We start from the raw sequence: 23,642 nt of genomic DNA, 5'->3' as shown, positions 1-23,642 counted from the left end.
AAGGAATAGGAGGCATGTAAGGGTTTAAATTCTCAACATGGCCATAAATTTGACACAAATTAGAACTTGCAGGTTCACATTTTTTTAAGTTTTCATTAAATTATGCCCCAATAATTAATTGCAATTAAGTCTTTACTATGAAGTACATGTGGATGTGTTCTGTTTAAAAATTATGTTCAGTTTATTTTTAAGTCAACTTATGTACAAATCAATGTGTGTAGTTCTCCATTCAGCAGGGGCCAGGATTTCAGCATGGGCCTAGAAAGTGGCTTCTGGATGGAGAACAGAGAATGGACTTTCTCTAAGGAGTGGCTAGAGTGCTTTAGGGCAAGGTCCGAGTAGGCTGGTGTGTGGAAAAGGTGTTTCACAGAGTGTTACGGGTTAGTCCTTTTAAAATGGGATTTCCAGTGGCAGTGGAAAACTGGGCATTCCAAAGCCTATGGCAACACCAAAACATTACAAGGTTTTGTTAAGCTGCAATGCTGAGCACAACAGAGGTGCAGGTGAAAGCCCATGTCTGGTCAGCTTGCAGCCGAGATGCAGGCCTGGTGAGGCACAAGCCCAGCTGGCTGAAGGGCTGGTCCATTGAGATGCTGCCCAGTGAAGTACAAATGACAAATTTCAGACGGCCGTGGTGGAAGGCTGATGGTATCATGCAGCTCATAGACTTAGCACATTTATTTCAAATTAGGGATTTATAAACCTTTGCCAGTGGAAGGGATTTTGAGGATGAATATGTTTGATCTGCTGGGGTCAGGTGCTCAGGGATAGTTGGTTTACATGTGCCCTTTCCATGCAGTAGCATGGTTCTAACACAAGAAGGCGAACACAGTACTTAATTTTATCTTAGAGGTGAGGGGAAAATCTCCAAGTACAATTGAAGGTCACCGCTTAAGACTAAGATCTCCTTATCAGGGTGGGGCATTTCTAGGAATTTCCAGATGCTTTCTGGAGTGGTTTCCTTATCAGGAAAGGGTCTGACCTATAATCTGCCCTGAGGGATATGTGAAGCTCCTTACAAAACCTTGAGTCATCCAGATCAAGGGAGACATTTAGAACCTTACTTGGAAAAGAGTCTACTATCATAAACCTAGCACAAACAAATGGCTATCCAGAAATGGCAAACTTCAACCTAATCCAGCAAAGTCCCACAAATATGCAGTAATATTCAAAATGTCCAGATATCATATCACATTGGATTTCAAACTTTAAGGTAGGGGCACTATTCACTGCATTATATCAAATACAGATTCTGAAAATAGTCTGTTGTGACTCAGCTTAAAGAGTTCATTCTTTAGCCTCTGTATAAGCGAGGAAACCCATGCAATCATTCTCATTCTATTTTTCCATATTAAAACGTGGGTAACAAAAATGCTCATTCTATTGAGCTTTAAAAAACATAGTTACAATTCACAAGTTATGTTAGCATATTACTAGCAAAATATTCTGATTTTTTGTTTGTATTATCATTAATAATATTAACAGTAACTTATTATTACACATTTAGTTATGTTTTTAGAAGTTGTTTAAATATTAGTAAGAAAGGAAAACCAACTTTTATTCACAATCTTTTACATGTTTTTGATTTTGATTATCTAACTAAAGACAAGTTTTTATAGTTAAATTGTTCAGGATCCAAAACCAGTTTTAGGACCTGAAAATAATTAAATATTTCACTTTACTTTTAGATATGAAAAATGAATCTCAACATATTCATTTACCTCAAAAATCTCCAATAGAAAACAATAAAACTTCAGAATAACTTTCTGTATTTGTCCTGAGAGATGTTGCAAAGAATTTTACTGCATGTCCAAAATGACTGTTTATGTTGAAATCTTTCTGAATTGATATAACCAAACATAATTTATGTGAAATGCAATAACTAGCACAGTTAAAGTGATGCATTTTTTTGCATTTCCTTGATATTTTGAAAATAATAACATCTGAAATGTTTTCTTATTTTAGTTTTACTCTTTAGTATTCTACACAGTATGGACCAACCCATGGGGAAATGAACTGGTTGTTTTCTTGTTTTTTTTTTTTTTTAATGAGTTTTTACAAGCCCAAAGGATGTATTCAGATTACCCTGAACAGTTTTGTGGTAATGATAAACATATCTATGTTGATCCAGAGGATGAGCTCAACTTCCCATTTCTTGCTGAGCAGGATTAGTATAATCATGATGAATATCCTTCCTAGAACATTCCCCCCACTGTAGATATGTCTAAAGTTTTATAAAAAAATCAGGAGGTAGACTAAACCGTTTCTTTTTTTTTTCCTGCAGTTATATGGGTGGAGACAGAAAGGAGATTTGCAAGAAATAATCATTTATGAACTGATCAAAGAAAGAGCTAGGAGAGAATTTTGTGAGTATTCCAAATCTGTAAATCTGTAGTAGAAGTCAGTACTTCTGAGATTTGACTGTTTTATGAAAGTATCTGGATTTAAAAAGTTAAATTCCCAGTGTGATGCCTATATCCTAGACCCAGGAAATCAAAATGCTTATGAAAGAAGAAAGACATCATTACTTTTTTTGTTTTTAAAGGAATTCTCAGTTTGTTCAAATGTGTGCCAAATTTGGGGATCATTGTTTTAAGTATTAACTTGAGATCACAGACACAGATTCTTTATACGTAATATCAATTTTCAAACTGAATATTTTAACAACTGAACAGGCATTTAGAAGGAAATGATATTTGGCTCTTTTCCATGAAGTTTGAGTTTTGGAGAAGCAATGATGTAGCAAAGGAGGAAACTACAACAGTAAGACAAGATACTAGTAACTAGAGGGATTTTAGACTTTGTGAGGGATCTGCATCCAGGATAGGGCCTGCTGGTAGGACCAATGCCACGACTTCCAGAAGCCAGTAGCAGAACTTGTAGGCCAAGGGTAGGGAGGAGTTCAGACACAGGGCAAGACCCACAGGACTAGAGAATCCTCCTTCAAGTTGTAGAGCCACAGAAAACCCAATATTACTGAAAGCCTAGAAGATGAAGGGAAGTCTTTATTGCTATTTCAGAGGATACCTCATTCTTTAGAACCCAGAGCCTCCGTGAGGCCTATATTTCATTGAACTGAAAACTGGTAGGCCAGCTGCCAAGGGAAGAAATAAATCAATAGTTATACCAGTTGAGGTATAACCACAGCAATGACCAGCATAGCAAGATGTTCCTAAAGGTGGCACTTATTTGGAATGGTTAGCCAACAGTGTCTAACTGGACTTAAGGCCCACTCAGTAGGAGGGAAATTATGCCTAGTCGATTATCCGTGAACAGTGTGGTGATGAATCTTGCCCATAAAAAAGGAGGACTCTGGCTAAAATGCTCAATTCCCATTCAGAAAGGCAAAGAGGATGGACATCAGAAGGAGAAAACAGGCAAAAGGACAGGAGCCTACCACAGAGGGCCTCTGAAAGGCTCTACCCTGCAGGGTATCAAAGCAGATGCTGAGACTTATGGCCAACCTTTAGGCAGAGTGCAGGAAATCTTATGAAAGAAGTGGGAAATAGTAAGACCTGGAGAGGACAGGAGCTCCACAAGGAGAGCAACAGAACCAAAAAATCTGAGCACAGGGGTCTTTTCTGAGACTGATACTCCAACCAAGAACCATTCCTGGAGATAACCTAGAACCCCTACACAGATGTAGCCCATGGCAGTTCAGTGTCCAAGTGGGTTCCATAGTAATAGGAACAGGGACTGTCTCTGACGTGATCTGATTGGCCTGCTCTTTGATCACCTCCCCCTGAGAGGAGGCCTTACCAGGACACAGAGAAAGACAATGCAGCCACTCCTGATGAGACTTGGTAGATTAGGATCAGAAGGAAGGGGAGGAAGACCTCCCCTATCAGTGGACTGGGTGAGGGGCATGGGTGGAAAAGGGGAAGGGAGGGTAGGATTGGGATTGGGGAGGGAGGGAACTACAGGGGCATACAAAGTGAATAAATTGTAATTAATAAAAATTAAAATAAAAAATGATTAAAAAATTTCTTGTGCAGGCAGAAGCATTTATCCCAGGGTTATAAAGAAGTATTACGGAAAAGAGTTCAGATAGCCATATATGTAGGATAGACTAACCCAAGAAGGATTATGAAAAGCTATATGGAAGCCTATTATATCTCACATGTTAATAAAAATATCAATGAAGGGGTCGTAAAGCACATGTTTAATGAATGACAAGTGGGTGGTGGATATTAGGCATTAAATGACTAAGTTGGTATAGGATTGAGAAGATCGGTAAGGTGACAGAATGGGGGAGACTAAGCCTAACGATGCATGAAAATTCACTATGGATATATATTAGTTAGTAAGCTAATCTAAAATATAACTTAAAACATAAATTGTTTGAATATAATTACTCTACATCTATGAACAATATCCCTGGAATTATTTAATGAAAACCATAGTGCAAGTCATTAGACTTATTGGTCAACGTTACTGCAGAGGTCTCCAAAACAACACAGCATATTGCCATTGTTCTATTGCTGAAGATATCACATATTTTGGGCAGAGGACATAAAAACAAACAAACAAAAGGAATCCCAATTCACATGGGAAACTTCTTCATAATTGGCTAGCTTTCATAGTAACAGAAAATATGTATAGGCTGCTGGTGAGAAAGGACTGTAATCATTTTTACTTTAGGCTACATCGTATCCTACCAGCATTTCTGTGTTGCCATTTAAAAGACATTTATGTAAGACTGACAATTGGTCCGTCTCTCTTTCTAAAGAGGAGTAAGGTTGCATTTTTTATAATTTGCATGATTTTGCCTATAGCTATTTAAAATATAGATAAAACAGTTCAACTTTAAAAAGACAGGTCGCTGGTACAGGTTCTTGAAAATTTAACTGTCAGTAAATCCTGGTAGCAAAAATAAATGGTATTTGAATAAAAAATAATATTAAATTATAAAAAAATAAGATTTTTTAGCTTATATTTTTACTCCTAAATTATAAATTACAATGAGTTTTGTTACAGTGTTAAATTACCGTCTTTTAAATACAATCTGCTTGCTATTGGATTATGGTTGATTACAAATGTTAGGCTATCCTAATACTAACTAATAACCCATTTAGGGACTTACCTGTGGACATGTGCGTGTATGTGGTATACGTAAATGTGTACTGGGCATTCGAGTACACAGGCATATGTATGAATATGAATATTTGTAAGTTTGTGGTGGAGATTTGTTTAGCTGATGTGTGTATGTATTTGTGGTATACTTACATGTATGTGCATATGTATATGTTTTGTGTGAACTCATTTGGCACATAATATGTTTTGGGGGTGTCTACATGTTTACAAATGTGTATGTTTTTTTTGTGTGTGTATTTCTATAGTAACTGTACATGACAGTTATGTGTAGATATGTATGTGTTATGTGTAGATATGTAGTATACATGTATGTACGTGTGTGGCTTTTGTATATATATATATATATATTCATGTATATGGTATATGTATATATAAATCTGTATGTTGCACTAACTTAACTCAATTAACTCTTCCATTAACTACCTCTCTGTTCAATATACCAAATGACTTCTTATCTCTTTTCTTTACTTTTTTCCTTTTTCTATTTTGATTCTGTACATTTGTGATGTCAGTTGGATTTTAGAACATGCTTACTGTTGATTTCAGTGGTTCTAAAGTTTTTGTTATATCTTCAAAAATTCTGACATCCTAATGATAAGCTGTTCTTCGTTGGGAAGGCAATGGTGGGGAGTATGTGGAATGGAAATGTCACTCTGAGCATCTTGGGAAAGATTAGCTGGCTTCTTGTGTGCTGTTGAGATGCTGTTATTACAGCACCTGCATCCACAGCCAGTTTTTTTTTTTTTTTATAATCACTGGTGACAGACCTTGATAGACCAAAAAAAGAATATTCTCTGCACTTTGTGCATCTTGTCAAGACTTTGTTTCAATGAAGGAAATAAATGGTTTGTTATATTAGCAGACAGTGTGTGGGGGTAGCTCTGCTTTTTTAGTTTTTTTTTTCTCACCCTACTTACCCAAAAGCAGCACTTTGAGGCAACATATTTTAGCTGTTTTCTTGTTAATAAAGCAGGTTCAAAAAGTTTGAAATTTTTCTTGAAGTAGTAACTTGCGAATGACAGATTCTTAAAGAGCTAAATGTGCCTTTCTCTCTCCTATATCTGTGCAGTTAATCTTGTTTACATTTAGGCCCAAAGGCAGAAACGAAGGATCCAACTTGCTTTTCTGGAAGCACTCTTTACTATGGAATCATGTATATTCATATAGCTGAGGCACTAAAGCATAAAGACGTTATGTCATTTGAAGACAGTCTCAGCTTAAGTTCTCTGAAACTTCTTCTAGACTCTGGACTTTTTGGTTACTTACTCTTTCATATTTATAGAGCTTTGTGGCCAAATAAATACTTCATCTTTCACCTACTGCCAGTGAGTCATTTGAGTGTTTGGGATGAAACACATCATATTCAGCTTACTATTCCAACCCTTCTTTAATCTTAGTAGCATTTATAAATTCACTTATTTAGTAATTGTAAGCTTTTAATTACTAATTTTTAATTACTAATTGTAAGTGGCTGGTTTTAAGGTATTGATATTTGTACATATACATCTATTTTTATTTTTTGTATTTAAAACCAAAGTCAGTGCTAGAATAAAGAAGATAACCAGACACTTATTTAAACATGATTAAAACAGAAAGTTACCTACCCTAGAGCCCCCATAGAAGAAGAGAACATAATTTACTCTTACAGAAGTTAAAGTAGTTAAATTTAGAAACATTTTGTAAGAGTTGGATCATACCTGCTTGTCATAGGCTAGGGTTCTGCACGCAGAATATTGTAGGATGTGCTGTGGAGTAGTGGCATGCCATTTGGAAAGTAGCAATTGTGATGTAGAGTTTATGAGCTTAAGAGAATCAAAAGGTACCAGCTGCAACATCAGTAAGCTTCAGTAGCAGAGAAAGAAAAACTTTGAATTTGAACCTGTGCTTAATTGGAAGCTATCAAAACAAAATCAAAGCAAAGTTCTGCAGAGACCTTTGGACTATTAGCATCCAAGTCATTATGCTTCAAAAGCCACAGTGAAGATGAAAATTCCTATAAAATGCCAAGAAAATATGCTGGAGCCATTAACAGATAATTTTTTATTGCTTCATAATACTTTGTAATTTAGGAGGCTGAACGGAAGCATATGAGGAAGCAACTGGAAAACGGATAACATATTCTTTCCAAAAAGATAACCATCATGTTATTTTAAATTTGTTTTATAATATTAAAGCTTATTTATCTTTTTAATTCTATGTATTCTTCATAATAAGCAAGCAAAGCTGTTATCTCCAGTCTGATGAATGAGGAAATTGTGTTTAATGGAGTTAAATTGTTTGGCCAAATGTCAAGGAATCAGTGAATGTTGGAACCAGGACTGCTACTTCTGCTTCAGAGAGCCTGAACATTTCTCTTTGCCTTTGGTTCTTTTTATCCTGTCAACATAGGAAGTTTCCTCTTTGATATCAATTTATATGGATGTACACATGATAATTTTAGCTCATTAGTCAAAACTGAGATTCTACCAAACAAGTGAATGATTGTATTTGTTACATGTGAGATGTACTTTTTTTTTTTAGCATTAAAGGCAGCTACAAAATTGTTCATTCAGTTAAAATTATTGATAATGTATGTGGAATGTGTAGACTTTGTTCAGCTTCTGCAGTGCTTGATGAATATATGAAACTGAACATACATGAAACTGATGCTGTGATCATATGATATCAAGATAATCTTTGCATTACTACAATGGAAATATTTTTATATATAAATAAACATGATGATAGAATTAATTATGAATGGCAAAAGCAACATGAAATTCATCTACTGGATGATTTGACTTTTGCCATTGATTCTGACTGTGTAAATTCTCTGATTAAGTCTCCATTTAAGAAAGACAAACTGGGTTTGCTGATAGATGAGAGGAGAGGACAGGAGCTCCACAAAGACCAAATATATCAGGACACAGAAGTCTTTCATGAGACTGTTTCTCCAATCAAGGACCATGTATGGATATAACCTAGAACCCCTGCCCGGATATAGCCCATGGTAGCCCATAGGCATATCCAAGTGGGTTCTCTAGTAAGGGGAACAGGGACTATTTCTGACATGAACTCAATGGTGAGCTCTTTGACCACCCCCCACTCCCCACCCCTATCCCGAGGGAGGAGCAGCAATGTCCTCCACAGAAGAGGACATTGCAGCCAGTCCTGAAGAGACCTGATAAGTTAGAGTCAGATGGAAGAGGAGGAGGTCCTCCCCTATTGGTGGACTTGGAAAGGAACAGGGAGGAGATGAAGGGGGGAGGGTGGGATTGGGAGGGAATGAGGAAGGGGGCTACAGCTGGGATACAAAGTAAATAACCTGTTATTAATATAAAAATGAAAATAAAAAATAAACAATAACAACAACAACAAAAGAACAGAACAGATATACAAAGTTATAGCGGTACATTTTTCTAATTTAATTTAATCTACATAAATGAAATGAAATAATTAAAGAGTGTTAAACAGAAAAATGAAACTTCAATACTACATGTGATGTTGTCTTAGGTTCAGCTCTGTGGGTACCTTTTCAAAGGATTGTAAGTACAAGATGAGAAAATCATGATTTTTATAACTATTTGAGGAAAAGAAAGGAAAAAAAAAGGATAAGAGTAAATTATGTACATGTAATTTTAATTATATGCAATGTATCACATAACTTTACATGTGTTTATTATATAAACTGTATTATATATATAATATATAAATATACACATTTATAACATATATTCCCAACCCAAAAGTTTTGTGACATTGACTAGAAATGACTATCAGGGCTTTAAATAAGCAGATATTAATGTGTGACTCTTGAATGCTGAGGTTATTTGGATTGTGTATTCTGAGAAGAGGTGGTGAGCAGTGTGGTATTGTGATCTAGAATATTGTGGTCTAAGTCAGTTAAAATGAGAACCATTCAAATCTGGGATAGTGCAGCCACTGATAGACTTGTGGGACATGGATGGACATAGGCTTCAGGATGATTAGTTGCTGAGTCAGTTGTGGACAAAATCCTATATTAACTTAGTCTAGGATATACTACTGAAGTGTGAGGGTTTCTGGCTTAGAAATTCACAAATCATAAAACCTTTAGAGTCTCCTAGGTATCTGCTACTGTGTCAGGATTTCAAAACATAAATACAATTTGGAAAACTAAATCTTGTCCATGAGGGAACACAATTGACTATAGGGAAAAGAAACAAAATCCTGAGATATGTTTGGCTAATGAGGAATGACGCAAGATCGCAGCATACAGTGAAGGGGAAGTTTCCCCAGTCCCTCTTCTATAAATATAGTGACAGACCAAAGTTAACACATGTTTAGATAAGAGAAAATATAAATGAAACTTATACAATTAAAAGCTGTTACAGTTGTATTTCTATGCAATGATAGTTATATATATTTATTTCATATGAATTTCTACTGAACAGACAATTTTAATTTAAGGAGAAAGACCAAAATTCTTTCTTATCTTTTTATGAGTTTCTCCAGATGACTTGAAGAAAGTTTGTAGTAGAACCAGTATAAAACATTTTTAAGGCCTAGTGTAGATGTGCTTAGTTTTTCAAGAGCATGGAAATGGGAATCTCTCCCAAGGATTAGGTCCCAACTGTTGATGCCAATTATAAAGTTCAGTTTTCTGCTCAGCAATTGGTATCACAGACTTTCATGCTGGGAAATAGCACAATCTTTTATATGTAGGAGAAATTACCAAGGAAGTTGAACAAAAAAAAACAAGCCCAAACCACATTGGGAAGGTGATGTAAAAGTAATTTAGGGATGTGGCTGTGAGAATGGCAGTAGTTTTAAAGGACAGGAAAGTGTTAACATCAACTGAATATACCAGAGAGAAAGGCTTTCATTTTTAGTACTCATTTGACAATTGTGATTAATGGTACTAAAAAGAAGAAATTAAGAAGGAGTAAAGATAAGTAAAGATAAGGGTGAGTCAAACATGATTTATATCCTAAAACTCATTTGTTGGTAAATTAATTGTTAAGAATTCATATATGTTTCAAATTGTATTCCTTGAACAAGCAATATGCATTAGCAGTTAGAGGTATTTGCTTGCAAGCATGGCTGCCTAGTTCTTCCATTCATTGAACATGTAGAAGGAGAAAACCAACTTAAGTGTTCTTTCACCTTCAGTCTAATGACCCCCATGTATAAACATACACACACACATACATGCATAATATGTTCATACATACATTCCTACATACATACATACATATATATGTATCTGAAAACACAGATAAAATTTTTTAGATTTAAAAACTTGTTTCTCAAGGTGCATTAAAGGGTCAGATGACAGTTTATGGAGCTGGTTCTTTCCATTTATACTTGTGTTCAAGGGATCAAAGCTCATCAGTCTTAGCCACAAGTACCCTTACCTGCTGAATGATTTCTCTCACTCAATCTAAGAACTTTTTAAAATGACCCCAGTATCGCTCATTTTACACATATCTCTTTCTCTCTCTTATACATGTAAAGCTGGAATGAATGCCACATACTCTAAGATTCATTCATTCAAGTTTCTGTAATCATTTGTAAATGCTTCCTTTTATGAAATAAATAGGAAGTAGACTTACAAGTGTCCTACAAAACTTTATTATTATATTACTTTTTAACTTAACTATGGAATTTCTAATATATGTTTAGTTTCAGCATTAAACTAAAGCCATTTTTTTAATCTTAGAATAATAAAACCCTGTCTCACTCTAGCTTAAATATAGTGAAGAACTATATATTATTGTTTCTTAAAATAAGTCTCTGTTTTTTGCCTCTTCAAATGAGATATTAGTAAATAATGAAAGATCAATGGATTCCCTCATCAAGTTTCATTTTCACCTTTTGATTTCATTTTCTTTTAATCTTGCCCAGATGTTTACAGCCAACGGTATCTCCTCTTCATTCTCAACATCTGGAAAAGTCTGCTATTTAGAACACCCTGATCTGTTTCCTAATCAGTTCCTTTCACCTTCCACATCTCTGTGCTTCTCTTTTCCGTCCCTAAGGGCATGCTAGCTGCTTCTGCCAGTCATAGAAGCATCCATCCGTGTTCTGAAATTAGTTTTTTCTCTCAACATCCATTGCTGCATCCCTTCACTGTACCTCACTCACCCTTCGGGGCACTGGATATCTGCTATTATTTAAGAAAAAACATATAATTTAAATTAATTTATGCTTCAAGGATTTTAAAACTTCTATTGAGGATCTACTGAGTATAAGAAAATGTTGACTTACATTTGGCTTCTACATTCAAAGAGCAATTAGTCTATTTAGTATAGGAGAGACACACCCAAATCATCTGGAGAACAGGATTGGGTAATCACAGTACTGGCAATGAGGCAAAGCACAAGGAGAGAATTAATTTTGACTCATGTTGTCAGAGAAAGCTTAGGAAGAGACACTGTGAGAGCAGGATCCCTCTCATTTAACAAATTGAAGTAGGAGGATCGCTATGAATTTAAGGCCAGCCTCATCTGCATAGTAAAACAGACACGGAAGAAGGGTAAGGAACTATGATGTAAGAGATTGAAAGTGTAGAAGTGTACCTGTACAGTTCTCTTACAACAGAACTATCTCAATAGGCCTTGGAAACAGCAGGTGCCTGTTTAATTCTGGTACGGCTGAGATGGCTTGTATGTTGCACTCTGCGCCTGCTATTTCTGTCAAGCTGAGTTCTGGCTAACGTATGGAGAGCTTGACATGGGATTGCTCAGGAGCTAAACAAAACATGGCATCACAGCAATTCTGGGTCAGCACATGAACAGCATCCCATAAATAGTAGAGTTCAAGGTATGTGTTTCTTTTACCCAAAGGAGTCCATTTGATCTTTACATTTATCTATATTTAATGTAAGCACTTCAGCATATTGACCAAGGAATTTGAGGTATAGCCTGCTTTTATAATTTGTGCAGGAGTCTATGGTATCTATGGAATGGGTATATAAATTTAAAGTACATAGAAAATTGTTTTTGAGTCATTTGTCTTATTTCAGAAATTACTAGCAGAGTAACACTTAAATAAATGGCAGTTCTGCATATGAACTTTAATTTCCTGTATGTTTTTCTAGCTTGTCGTCCAGGCACGCATTTTATTTAGTTTGGGTTATGTGGCACAATGGTGAGACTTGAACATGTCATTTCCTTACCCTAAGCTAGAATGAACATCGCTTCAGACAAGTACGGCACTGTCTTCTCTGGAGCATTGTTAGCTAAGATCTAGTCACACCTGTTTATAACCACACACTGAAAGTATCCTGTGCTTACTTTGGCCACATATAAAATCTATAAAGATACCTAATTGCAGGTGGTAAATTTTTAAAAGAAAAGCAAAAATAATTTTTAGAAATCTGGGACATTTGAAGTAATCTAATCTAAGTTCATATCATGCCTTGTGGAGTTCAGTTATCCATGAGGGCTCATAATAAACCACACCTTATTATTTTGCCAAAGCTTCAAATTTAGGACTGACTGTAACTATTTTATATCTTAGGAATTCCTTTGATTGTTACCAACTAGACTAGTGTTTCTTATTCTTACCCACAAAGCATTCGTGCAATAGGACCAATTAAATTGAATCAATTAATTATATTTATTTTAACCTCGAGGTCAATCAGAAGAGATCTTTTCTTGTTTAATTACAGATTTAATTACTTTCAATCATTGAACTTGAAAAAAAATACCCTCTAGCACTTAACTTTAATGCAGCTCACAAAATTTGTACTGCAATGCTACTCCTCTCCTGCCTATATTTGTTAGTCTATGTTAAGAAGCAGACAAAGACGTGAGCACAGAAAAGCACTTACTGACAACACAGACTCAGGCACGCTGCTTCTCAGTAGTTGTAAAATATCCCATGTGCTGGCTTTTATCACTTGTTAATGAATGTGCTTATGATATTTGTAGGTAGGAACTTGATCCCCCCCCTTATACTTATTTATTTTTGATATTCATGTCTTTTTTCAGAAGCTTTCCTCAGAACTGATACTGAGTTTTAATTGAAGCTGAAAATACACAGCAAAAAGAAAAAGCAAAAATAAATGCTATACCAAAAGAAAACTGATGTATATAGTAAGTAGTGAAATGATTTTTTGCTTCTTGGTAGTCACTTGCTTATGTTTTATCTTAATAACTCTAGGGAAAGCCATTGTGATAAGATGCTGCTTTTACACCACATGTAAAGACAGAAATATAATATTTTCTCGTATCAGGGAATTGCTCCCCTTCTGTATGGTGTTATCACTTACTCCATACAATTAATGATGGGCTTTTCTCTCTTTGTTACTGACATACATCTTTGGTCATCATATTACAATTTTCAGTAGGATGGGCGGGGCAGCCCTAAGTTTCAACAGTCTCCTTGCTTTTTGGTTCAGACTAGCATAAGGGTCATCACAGGAAGACTGCCTTGCACCGCACTGGGTACCTCACCACAGTGGCCATCTTCTTGCAACATCTGCTAGTCATTGTTCATCTTTAGATGGTGATGCCTCAAGAATGCTTGATTTTCTTACTTTCATTTGTAAACTGATCACTAAGCCAGGGTCTGTGCTGCACAGCTGGATCAGAGAACCAATTGGGTCCCAGTTTCCCTTTGTGTTGGTTCCCGTTTGCATTACCACATAGTATAAATGCAAATGTGCCCTAGAGTCACTTTGCTATGTCAGATGTTTAACATGTCTGCCAAGGGCCAACGACAAAATGCTTCCTTTCTTATGCAAATACTCTTGTTATTCTCATGTAGACGCTTCAGAAACAAACAAAAACAGGTTTTAACTGAAATGTTCAACAATCTGGCCCTTTGTAAACAGTCTTGTTATTTCATAGTCAATGATTAGAGAGAAATTAGGTCATTATACAAGAGGGAGAGTAGGAATAATCAGTTTTATTCATATTCTGATCAACTCACTGAACTATTTTCACAAAATCTTATCTCCCATGATATTAGATAAGAAAAGAAAGGATACCGAATGTGAATGAACCCACCAATGACTGGAGACAGGAATTTCTTTACATTGTCTAATAGACTTGTTTATTATTTTAAGCTGGTAAAAAGAGACTTATGATTCTTGTTGAAGAAAGAGTTATTTGTGCTTGATACATTGAAGACACTGTTCAAAAGCATTTTGTCCTTATAAAAGGATGACCCCTGTAGTAAGTAATTCTTAGGCAAGGAGGGACAAAATTCAACCAACAAAAGAGCATATTTCGCCCCGAGTTCCCCGTGATTTCTCCACATATAGCAATAAAAAAAAAAAAAAAAGAAAAAAGAAAAAGAAAAAGAATACACATCAGTCATTCATTGGAACATGCACATAGGTGAGCAGTATAGCTTTAAACTGCTCAGGAAACAAAAGGGGGAGGGGAGAACCAGCATGACCTAAATAAAAAAGAGGTGACTTACACCCTTTCAATTGTCTTAAAAACACCAGTAACAGGAGCAATTAAAATATAGTCCTAAATAGTACTAGCTAATATAGATTACATAAGTATACAATACGATTAAACTAATAGTGCTCTGAGAAGCATGAGCCACCAGTACTAGTAAACTAGGCCCTGAGCCATTGCTGAGAAAATTAAGTACTGGATGCAAACCAGGTCAAGTGGGCGGGCGGTGTTCTGTAAAAGGTGGCTGTATTAAAGCAAGGAGGCCATTTCCTGTTGTGTGTTTTATAGTTTTGGAATTCTCTGTTGGGCATTTGCTTTCTCTCCTTTTCCTCCCCTGAGCACTAATTATCAAAAATGATTCAAGGTGCAGGTTGTACATTCTCATCGCAATAGCATCTCATCTCTTTCCGGAAGAGAGGATTACAATCAGGTTCACAATGTCAATTCTTTTTTCTCCTCATGTTTGTTTCATATACATGTACTTCAAAATCATAGTTTGACTAGGAAAAGAAACCTACAAACAAGAGAGTGCCATGCAGTCATCCTCTTCCTATTGTGCTGTGAGTCTTTCTCATCCCTTCTCCCCTTTCCCTGTAAATAGCTGTAAAAAATTTAAGGCAGATGAGGTATATTGCTGAAGGAAAAAGGTTATTTTTGGAAAAAAAACTCAAAGAAACCCACTTTTATTCTGCCCTTCTATTCAAGAAAGACTACTCAACTATAAATCTATTACTAGAAAAAGCAGGAAAGACTGTCTGCATGTACCATACTGTGTCTTCTATTTCTAGAATGGCTTTTTGTTAATTTAATTTTAATAGAAAAAATAAGCACCTTAAGCTATGAACAAGAAAAGAACTTCATTATTAGTGAGTCCAGAATCCAAACGGAATTAGAGAACACTCGCTCAAGCTCTCACTCATTCGCACAAAGGCCAGTGCTACTGATTAAACTGTAAAGTGCTGTACTTAGTATAAACACTTGTATACACTGCAGACACTGAAAAATAACCCTCAAGCACATTGTGTTATAGTTCCAAAAATATATTTACAGTCTATTACAAAGATTACAAATGGAAGTGTCTAGGTGACTGGATTATGCTAATTAAAACTATTTTTACAGATTATTTTTCCTTAGGGACAAAAACATTTTAGTGAAATTAAAATGAATTTTCTACTTAATCAAAAAATAAATTAAAATATCAAATAACACTGTACAGTGATAAAAGAACAAAAAAAAGGTGAGATATGGAGGGGTTTGGGAAGCAATCCATTTGAGTTTTCTATAGCCATCTTTGGTCCTAAATGTGGGAAAACACATTATGTAGCACTGAAAATACCTGTTTCTTTGTGAAGCTCTGCAAGTAAAATAGAAAAATATAGTGCATTTTCAATGTACTCAGAGCCACTACTGAGAATATGTGTATACAAAACAAGACGGTATAAATAAAATTTACAAGTTTTACAAAGGAACATTTACAGATTTTGCTTGTTACCTGTCTGTTTGTTTGTTTGTGGATGTCCACATTACCAAACACCAATTAGGACCGATCCCTGGGATCTTTCTCTATTAAGATCATTATAAACAGCCCAATTGTCTTTGGAAGTACAACAGTTCGGTTTGGGGTAGTTCATGATTTTTGTAACTTTTGAAAACATTACTCAAATATGTATACATTCCTGAAATATCTATAAAGACACATTTAATTATTGCTTATGAAATTCTAACACAGTAAGCAAATACTATGGTTTAATAAATAAAATGGAAACGGAAAAACCAGACCCTTCTTCCTTCGGGGATAAGAGAGTTTTTATCTAAAAGAGGTTTGTGTGTCAGTGTTCATAGATAAAATACCTCTGTTTCGCCTTCTTCTCACTGCAATGGTGGTAATTTTTCTGGCAAATTCATCTTTGAGTGGTGAGAAGTGAACTGTCCCTTTGATCTTTCTTCCAAGTAACAATAGAAAACTTAATTCTTTACTTTTGTATTTGGACTGCATTCAACAAGAAGGAATACAAAATATAGGTCAACTATTTCTCCTAAATTTTTTAATTTCACAAGACTGAAGCTCTTGATGTGCTCAGATTGGGTTTTAGCTAATGCTGGAGAACTCCTGCCTCCAGACCTGCCTTTCACCAGCATCTTCAAATGCAGCCTCAGCCTTTTACCATATACACATAAACCTAAAATTTGACATTTTTTATTAAGTTCTGTCTAGTAAATCACTCTATAAACAATCTGTTAAAAGTGCCTTATAGTATTTATGGATCATTATTGCTTTTTTTTTTTTTCATTGAAAAGTTAGTATGTTGTAGGATTTTTACAAAACAAAACAAAAAATCCCATTAAAAAATATCAGAGCTCTTGGCAACTTGCAATTCTGAACTACCTGCCAATCAGCAAACAATATCAAAACATCACTGGTTAAACAAAACAAACTGACACAGCAAGGATAGCAGAGCCATGAATAACAAAGTCATATCCTCAACTATGTGTGTAGTTTTGTTTTTGTTTAAGTTTGAAATTCTTTCAAAGGTACCCAGTGTAGTAACGTGTTGCAAATTTAACACTAAAAAGGTCCAAAGCTACAAATAACCTTCTAAAACAAAGTCCTTATGCAGAATAAACACAGATGGTTTTGGAAAAGAATAGTCTGAAATCACATATTTAAGGAAAATATTTCATTGATTTTAACAATAAGATCATGATTTTATTTGACAAATATATTCTTTCTTAAATTCTTTATGTACATTTTAAAAAGTCTATAAGATAAAAAGAGGTTCGAGAGCTCAAGGTGTTGGGATGTTTTTCAGGTAGTACTTTGTTTATTGTCACTGCTGTGTTCCTGGCCACCAGTGGTGGATCCTAAATTCCCTTTTTGTAAATTCTGGTGGCACTTAAGGAGTTCAAGTCTGTAGGTGCTTCTAAAATCTTCTCTTTATTGTAGGAAGGACCCAGTATATCGACTGTCTTCTAGCAGCATTCTATGCATATACTGAAGGCCAGAGCTGTTCTCCTGTAGTCATCAGACTCACATGAGGGGACCTGCACGTCACACCTGGATGCCTGTTCCGTGTAAATGCAGCATTTGTGCTCGCATAGTCTGGATGCTGCTCATGATCTTTTTTTGATGGCCAACCAGCGTGATCCCTAAACTCATCACATCACTGAAAAAGACAAAGAAAGGCATTCTTACTGATATATTAAAAACAAACAAACAAACAAAAAACAAAAAACATGACAATGCTTTAAGTGCTCATCAACTATCAATAAAGTTTTTTGTTAACTTTAGGCTAACAGATACTAACAGTATTCTTGGTATTAAAATCTTACTCCAAAGATCATCTGGTGACCTGTTTGTACAGTCTCATTTGAAAAATTGGATTACCAAGTCTGTCTCTTAATTTAGCATACTGGTGCTTTTTAACAAATCAGAAATTTTATATAAAAATGTTAACATGTTATATAAAAATGTTAAAATGTCATTCCCCATTTAAAAGGTAATAAAATGTTACTTGAAATGTTGAAGGCTTTAAATTATTTAACTGGAAAAAAACGGGATGTTCTAGCAATGAAGTATTTTCTAGAACCCAGTAGAAAGCTCAGGAAATCAGTCACATAAAAATGTACAGTGAGTTGGATTCCGTGAATAATTTTGAGTATGTATTCCTAACTGTGCATTCGCTTTCCTTAAATAATAAGGATAGAACTGCTACATTTATATTCTATGCCCCAGTCACAACTTAAATGTACAATAAATTAGTTATAACCATTTCTGTGCTTTTGTTTTTCCTAATAGCCAGAAATATTGAGCTTCGATATTTACAAGTAGCTGAAACATTGCAACAATATGATACTATTGTGTTATAAGTCAGGTTCTTTCAAAAGCACAGATCTACAGAGACAAAGATTACTTTGAAAAATCCAGGTCTAAACACGACAGATTTATCCATCGGTTGTTAGAAGAAACTGGAAGGGACAGTGTGGATACGCTTAAGTTCATGTACATGTCATTTCTTGGTGTACACCAAAAGAATATTTGGTGGCTGGGCTGAGACTGCTTCCGGAAAGCACTGAACACCATTTAATCAGTGATAAACTAGAAATAAAAATTCAGTTCTTTTGAACTAAAATTCATAGTAATTTTAAAGCTGATCGCAGAAATATTCTGCAATGAATAGGAACTTGAATGATACAGCGGCTAATAAGAAGGAAATACCACTGTGCACGGCCCAGGATCCTGGCCTAGGAGACAAGCTAGATGTCAAACTCTTGTTGAGTCACTGTAGAGGAGATTTACATTTTCTGACCTTTAGCTTTATCAGTTACAAAATTAACACGTAATAAAATGCTGTTTTATAATATGCTGTTTAAAAGAGAATTTATGTCTGAGCATTTCTGTTAGAAATGCCTTTTCCCTTTGATTTTGTGATTACAGACTTTTAATATAAAGAGGATAGCCTAGCATATGAATTGTGGATTGTACCTAATCAATTCTTAAATACAATTTAACAAGCTTCAACTTACTCAATAGTCATCCTGGCCACTGACTCGAGTGAGTTATAACCCGCTGCTGTGAAGTTATCCTTATACCTTTCCATTTTAATAGCTTGCAACCATTCTCCAACTGAACAAAAGGCAGTGAAGTCAGGGGTGCTCTGATCCAGAAGAGGGCTTATGGGCCTAGGTAAGAATGAGACACAGAAATATCCTCAGCAATTACCAAAGAAAGATCATCTTGGTAATTACAAGAAGGGTTTAGGAAATAAAGTACGATGTCTTAACTGGTCTATGTAATAACCAAAACCAAAACCAAGTAAGTTATCCAGAAGCTACAAATACCTGAATTTAAGTTTTAATTATAGGAATGCTCACTGTCTTCCACATGGTCATAAATACTATGTAGGTGAAGGTGCTTGGAAGAGTCATATATGTTCATTGGATTTTTTTTGAGGTTTTGATGTATTAATAGATAACAATATGTTCATTTTCTTTATCTGAATGGTAATTACATATTTTTACAAAAGAAAATGTAAATAATTTATTACCACCTATGTGATGCATGCAAAACATAAGTGTAATGATAGAATTGTCCTGAATAAATTCTTTTCTTTTTTTTTTTGTATCTTCATTTATTATTATTATTATTAATTACAATGATCATTCACTTTTTTTAAAAGTAGACTAACAATGAAGGAAGTATCTGGCTGTATCCTAACACATCCAGGCCACCAGGTATTATTCAGAGCCTTAAAATTTATCTGTTTTGGTGACATGTTGAGAGTTCCGTGGAGATAACAGACCACGTGCAGCCCATAGCAGCAAGCTTACCTGCACCTGAAGCTGAAAAACCACTGCAGTACCCTGTGCTAGGATGAAAGCACTGTTCTTAATGCATTTTGTGGGCAGTATATACTGAGATACGTTTTATAATTTTTAACTCTGCAGAAGCATTTTATCAAACAATGAAGGAAAACAACAAACTACAGTATAAGAATATGCCAAAGCTAGAGCCACATAATAAAAGCAGACGGCATCAATGCAGGCCTGAAAGCAATGTGCCTCCACCTGGTCACTGAAACCTAGCCAGCACAGAACATATTCTGAGAAAGATATGTGTTGTCATCAAAAGTCCTATGAAAAGAGAAGTCAAATAACAATGAATGGATATAGTTAAATACTAATTAAGATAAAAAGGAAAAAAAGGGGAAAAAAAGCTAATAAAGCTTTGTAAACATACATTTTATTGTAGATTTACAGTTGAACACAGTCACTTTGCTATTGTGGCAAAGCTGAGGAGATAAATGGTTTATGTGAATATTTTTAGTTCATTAAGTTCCATCTCACTGGAGATTTCTTACCTACTACAGGTTCCCAGGGGTGTTTTCAGACTACTTGGGTTTCTAATCATTTTGTCTAGAATTCCGACTATCTGCTCAAACTTTGGCCTTTCTGCCCGTTCTTTCTGCCAACAATCCAGCATTAACTGGTGTAGTCCAGCTGGGCAGTCCATGGGTGCTGGTAAGCGATAACCTTCTTCTATTGCTTTTATGACCTGAGAGCCAAAAGGACAGTGAAAATATTACCAACCGATGTCCAATTACAATGAAATGAACTGCTTCAAAGGCAAAATGATTTATCCAGATAAGAATAAGACATACTGCTTACAAAGTCTTCTTCTTCTTTTTTTTTTAACAAAACATTCATGAATATATTAAGCATATTATTATGGGGTCCATGAGGCACAGGATATGATGACATTTCCTACTTAATTCAGCAATAGGGAGTAGCAATTAAGCTCACACAGGGTGTGAGAGATGGAAATATTTTTAATGCCACCCCAGAGGTTTTCAAAAGGGGACATGTTATGGAACTCTGTTAGCCGAATATAGTTGTAAGAATACACATGTGCATAGAAGTAAAAGATAATGAAAATGGAAAAGGAAATTGAGTTACTGAAAGTAAGCCAAAGGAGTTCACTTTTTGATGAGTTCAGATGACACTTTTAAAACAAGAGAGTATACTATGTGAATGTGGCATGTCAGAACATGCTATCAAACAAACTTCTTATAACCTCCAGGAAGGTCAGGGGTCAAGGTTGTTCAGTACATGAAAGGTGGATGGATTAATTCCTGTCTCCACATTCACCTATCTTACAGTAGTAGGTAGAAAGCAACAAGGACAGAAAAAGCTTTAGAGGAGGAAACTGAGGATGACACCCCAACCAAGGACAATGCATGGAGAAGACCTAAAAACCCCAGTTCAGATGTAGCACAAAAATTGGGGCTTTCTCTGACATGAACTCAGTGACAGGCTCTCTGATCATCTCCCTCGGGGAGGGGGGGGTGCAGCCTTGCCAGGCCACAGAGGAAGACAATGCAACCAGCCCTGCTGAGATAGGCTAGGGTCAAATAGAAAGGGAGAAGGTCCCGTCCCATCTCCCCCTCCCCTCGTATCAGTGAACTTGGGGAGGGGCATAGGGGAAGAAGACTGGGGGGGTGCGATTGGGAGGAGATTTGGGAGGGGGCCATAGCTAGGATACAAATTGAATAAATTGTAATAAATGATAATAATAAAAATAAGTAAATAAGTAAAAATATTAAGCAAGAAATAAAAAGAAAGATTGTAAGAGACAGTAACAGGGAGTTTGTCTTAGAAAAGTCAGTAATTATACATAAAGTGTCACCAACATGACTACCCAAACATGAACTGAACAAGTATGGTACTAATGAACATGGCATAGTAGATGGGAAAAAGCCCATGAGTCCTCAAACCTACACAAAGAACTTCAGGTAACTGAGCAAAGTTAAGAGTAGTAGAGGCGATCTTCCCCAGGCAAGAGCACATCAATGTGTTGTTTAGTGCTAAACTGTCAGCCCTGAAAGCATACATACTGGTAGCATTATGTGGACTCAAAAGGTTATATTTAGAAACACGTAAGTATAAATAAAATAATAAATACTTGCTTGTCATAACAACGGATAGAAAAAAAGAGGCCATGAATTTGAAGGAGAGCTGGAAGATTCATATAAAAGTATTGAAGGAAGAAAAGGGAAGGGAGAAATCTTATAAATATATTACAGTCTCAAAAATAAAATTTAAAATGTATGATAAAATGACTTTCTGGAAAAGAAACCTCACAAAACTAACTTTTAGCTTTTAAATAAAAGATGATATACCCAGATGAAGAATTGATTTTAGTAAGTATTAATGACCTTGCCATTTGTAGGGACACTTTTCAACAAGATATATGTTTCCATTTAGGAATAACATACTAAAACATATGTAAGATGGAGAGTGACATGAATGTTAACTAGCATTAACTCTTTTAGTTGAAAAATCTGTTATACATGTTAAAAACATTGTAATTTAACAGAAACGTGTATGAGTAAAGTATGAAGTAAAAAGGTAAATAAATAAACTTAGTAAGATCAATATTTAAAAACTGTTAACTATAAAACCCTAGTGCCAACTCTTTTCAAACTACAGAGTTTGTGTTTCATTAGTTTATTACAAACCCAGCCGACAGTCTTCATAAGTACAAGTCTGTAAGTTTAAAATTGAATGTATCATTTTCTTCAATCTTTTACTGTTTCTGCCAGTGGAATTTAGAGGTATGCTGGACAGAAACCTGAGAATGGTACTTTATTCTTTTTTTTCTATACATAGGCAACTAGTTACCACTTTTCATGTTTCTAAGACATGATACCATATATGTTCAGTACTGGATAAAATGCTCACATCCTGTAGAATGCAATTATGTTCTCAGGGTAAATCTTCACAAAATTTCAAGTTTGTTTCTGTAAGTACTGTTTATTTGTGAATAATAAATGGAGAAACAGTATGTAGCGATGACTGTGAGCATTAACAGAGGTTACAGGAGAGTTGATGATCCCCAAACTGTAAACATATATCACTGAAAACATTCCCCCACATTTCTATCAAGTTATTTATACCATGAGCAAATATACATAAACAGTAACTATAAAAAATGCAACTGTGTATATATATATATATATAATATAGATATCACAAATATATTTATATATACACACGGAATCACTTTTAAAGTTACTTATTTTTATTTTATGTGTATCGTGTTTTGCCTACATGTATGTATGAAGAGAAGTGTATGTGCCTAATACGCACAGAACCTAGAAAAGGGTGCACACAGTTGTGTGACGTTTTTACTTAGAATTGAACCCAGGTCCTCTGCAACAGCTATAGCTGCAATTAATCCCTGGGCCATGACAAAAACTTATCTAACATTTAAGTAAAATGCTGTTCTTACATTCAAGTGTTGTATGTAAAATACTACAGAGAAAAGTAAATGTACTTTGAAAATCTTGGCTAAGTGATTTCAACACCGGCTTAGCTTGTGAAATGTAAATAACTTCAAAAATTGTATGCATTAAAATGAGCACATAATAAAAACTTAGACGCCACCCTCCAAACTGAAAGAGCGGCTTCCTGATACCCATGTTGCCTACATTGAACACATACAATATGCTTCTAATGTGACAGATAGTCACTTCAATATCAACAGCGTTTGCTCAGTTCTCACAACTTCCTATACTTCCTAACTGGTTTTCCTGCCTGTACTTCTTTAGATCACCTTACAGAATAATATAGGAAGAATCATCTTTCTATTTTTCCTTTTGTTTAAAATTATCT

The 23,642-nt window shown here is 35.3% G+C and overlaps 1 protein-coding gene across 5 annotated transcripts in view; it reads right to left on the bottom strand.

The window, feature by feature from the left end:
- Positions 1 to 17,115: 17,115 nt before the first annotated feature.
- Epha7 (EPH receptor A7) overlaps positions 17,116 to 23,642 on the bottom strand; it is a 160,578-nt gene continuing 154,051 nt past the window's right edge. For all 5 annotated transcript variants that reach the window (XM_055599358.1, XM_055599360.1, XM_055599361.1 and 2 more), the window contains exons 15-17: positions 20,330 to 20,523; positions 18,996 to 19,151; positions 17,116 to 17,635 (exon numbers count right to left, since the gene is read on the bottom strand). In XM_055599358.1, coding sequence (XP_055455333.1) covers positions 17,521 to 17,635; positions 18,996 to 19,151; positions 20,330 to 20,523 — 465 coding nt within the window. In that variant the 3' untranslated portion in view covers positions 17,116 to 17,520. The remainder of the gene's footprint in view (positions 17,636 to 18,995; positions 19,152 to 20,329; positions 20,524 to 23,642) is intronic.

Source organism: Psammomys obesus, unplaced genomic scaffold (genome assembly GCF_907164565.1).
Source record: "Psammomys obesus unplaced genomic scaffold, mPsaObe1.curated_primary_1811, whole genome shotgun sequence".
NCBI classification, from domain to species: domain Eukaryota; kingdom Metazoa; phylum Chordata; class Mammalia; order Rodentia; family Muridae; genus Psammomys; species Psammomys obesus.
Note: the sequence above shows the minus strand (reverse complement) of the source record. Positions and strands in the feature narration are given on the sequence as shown.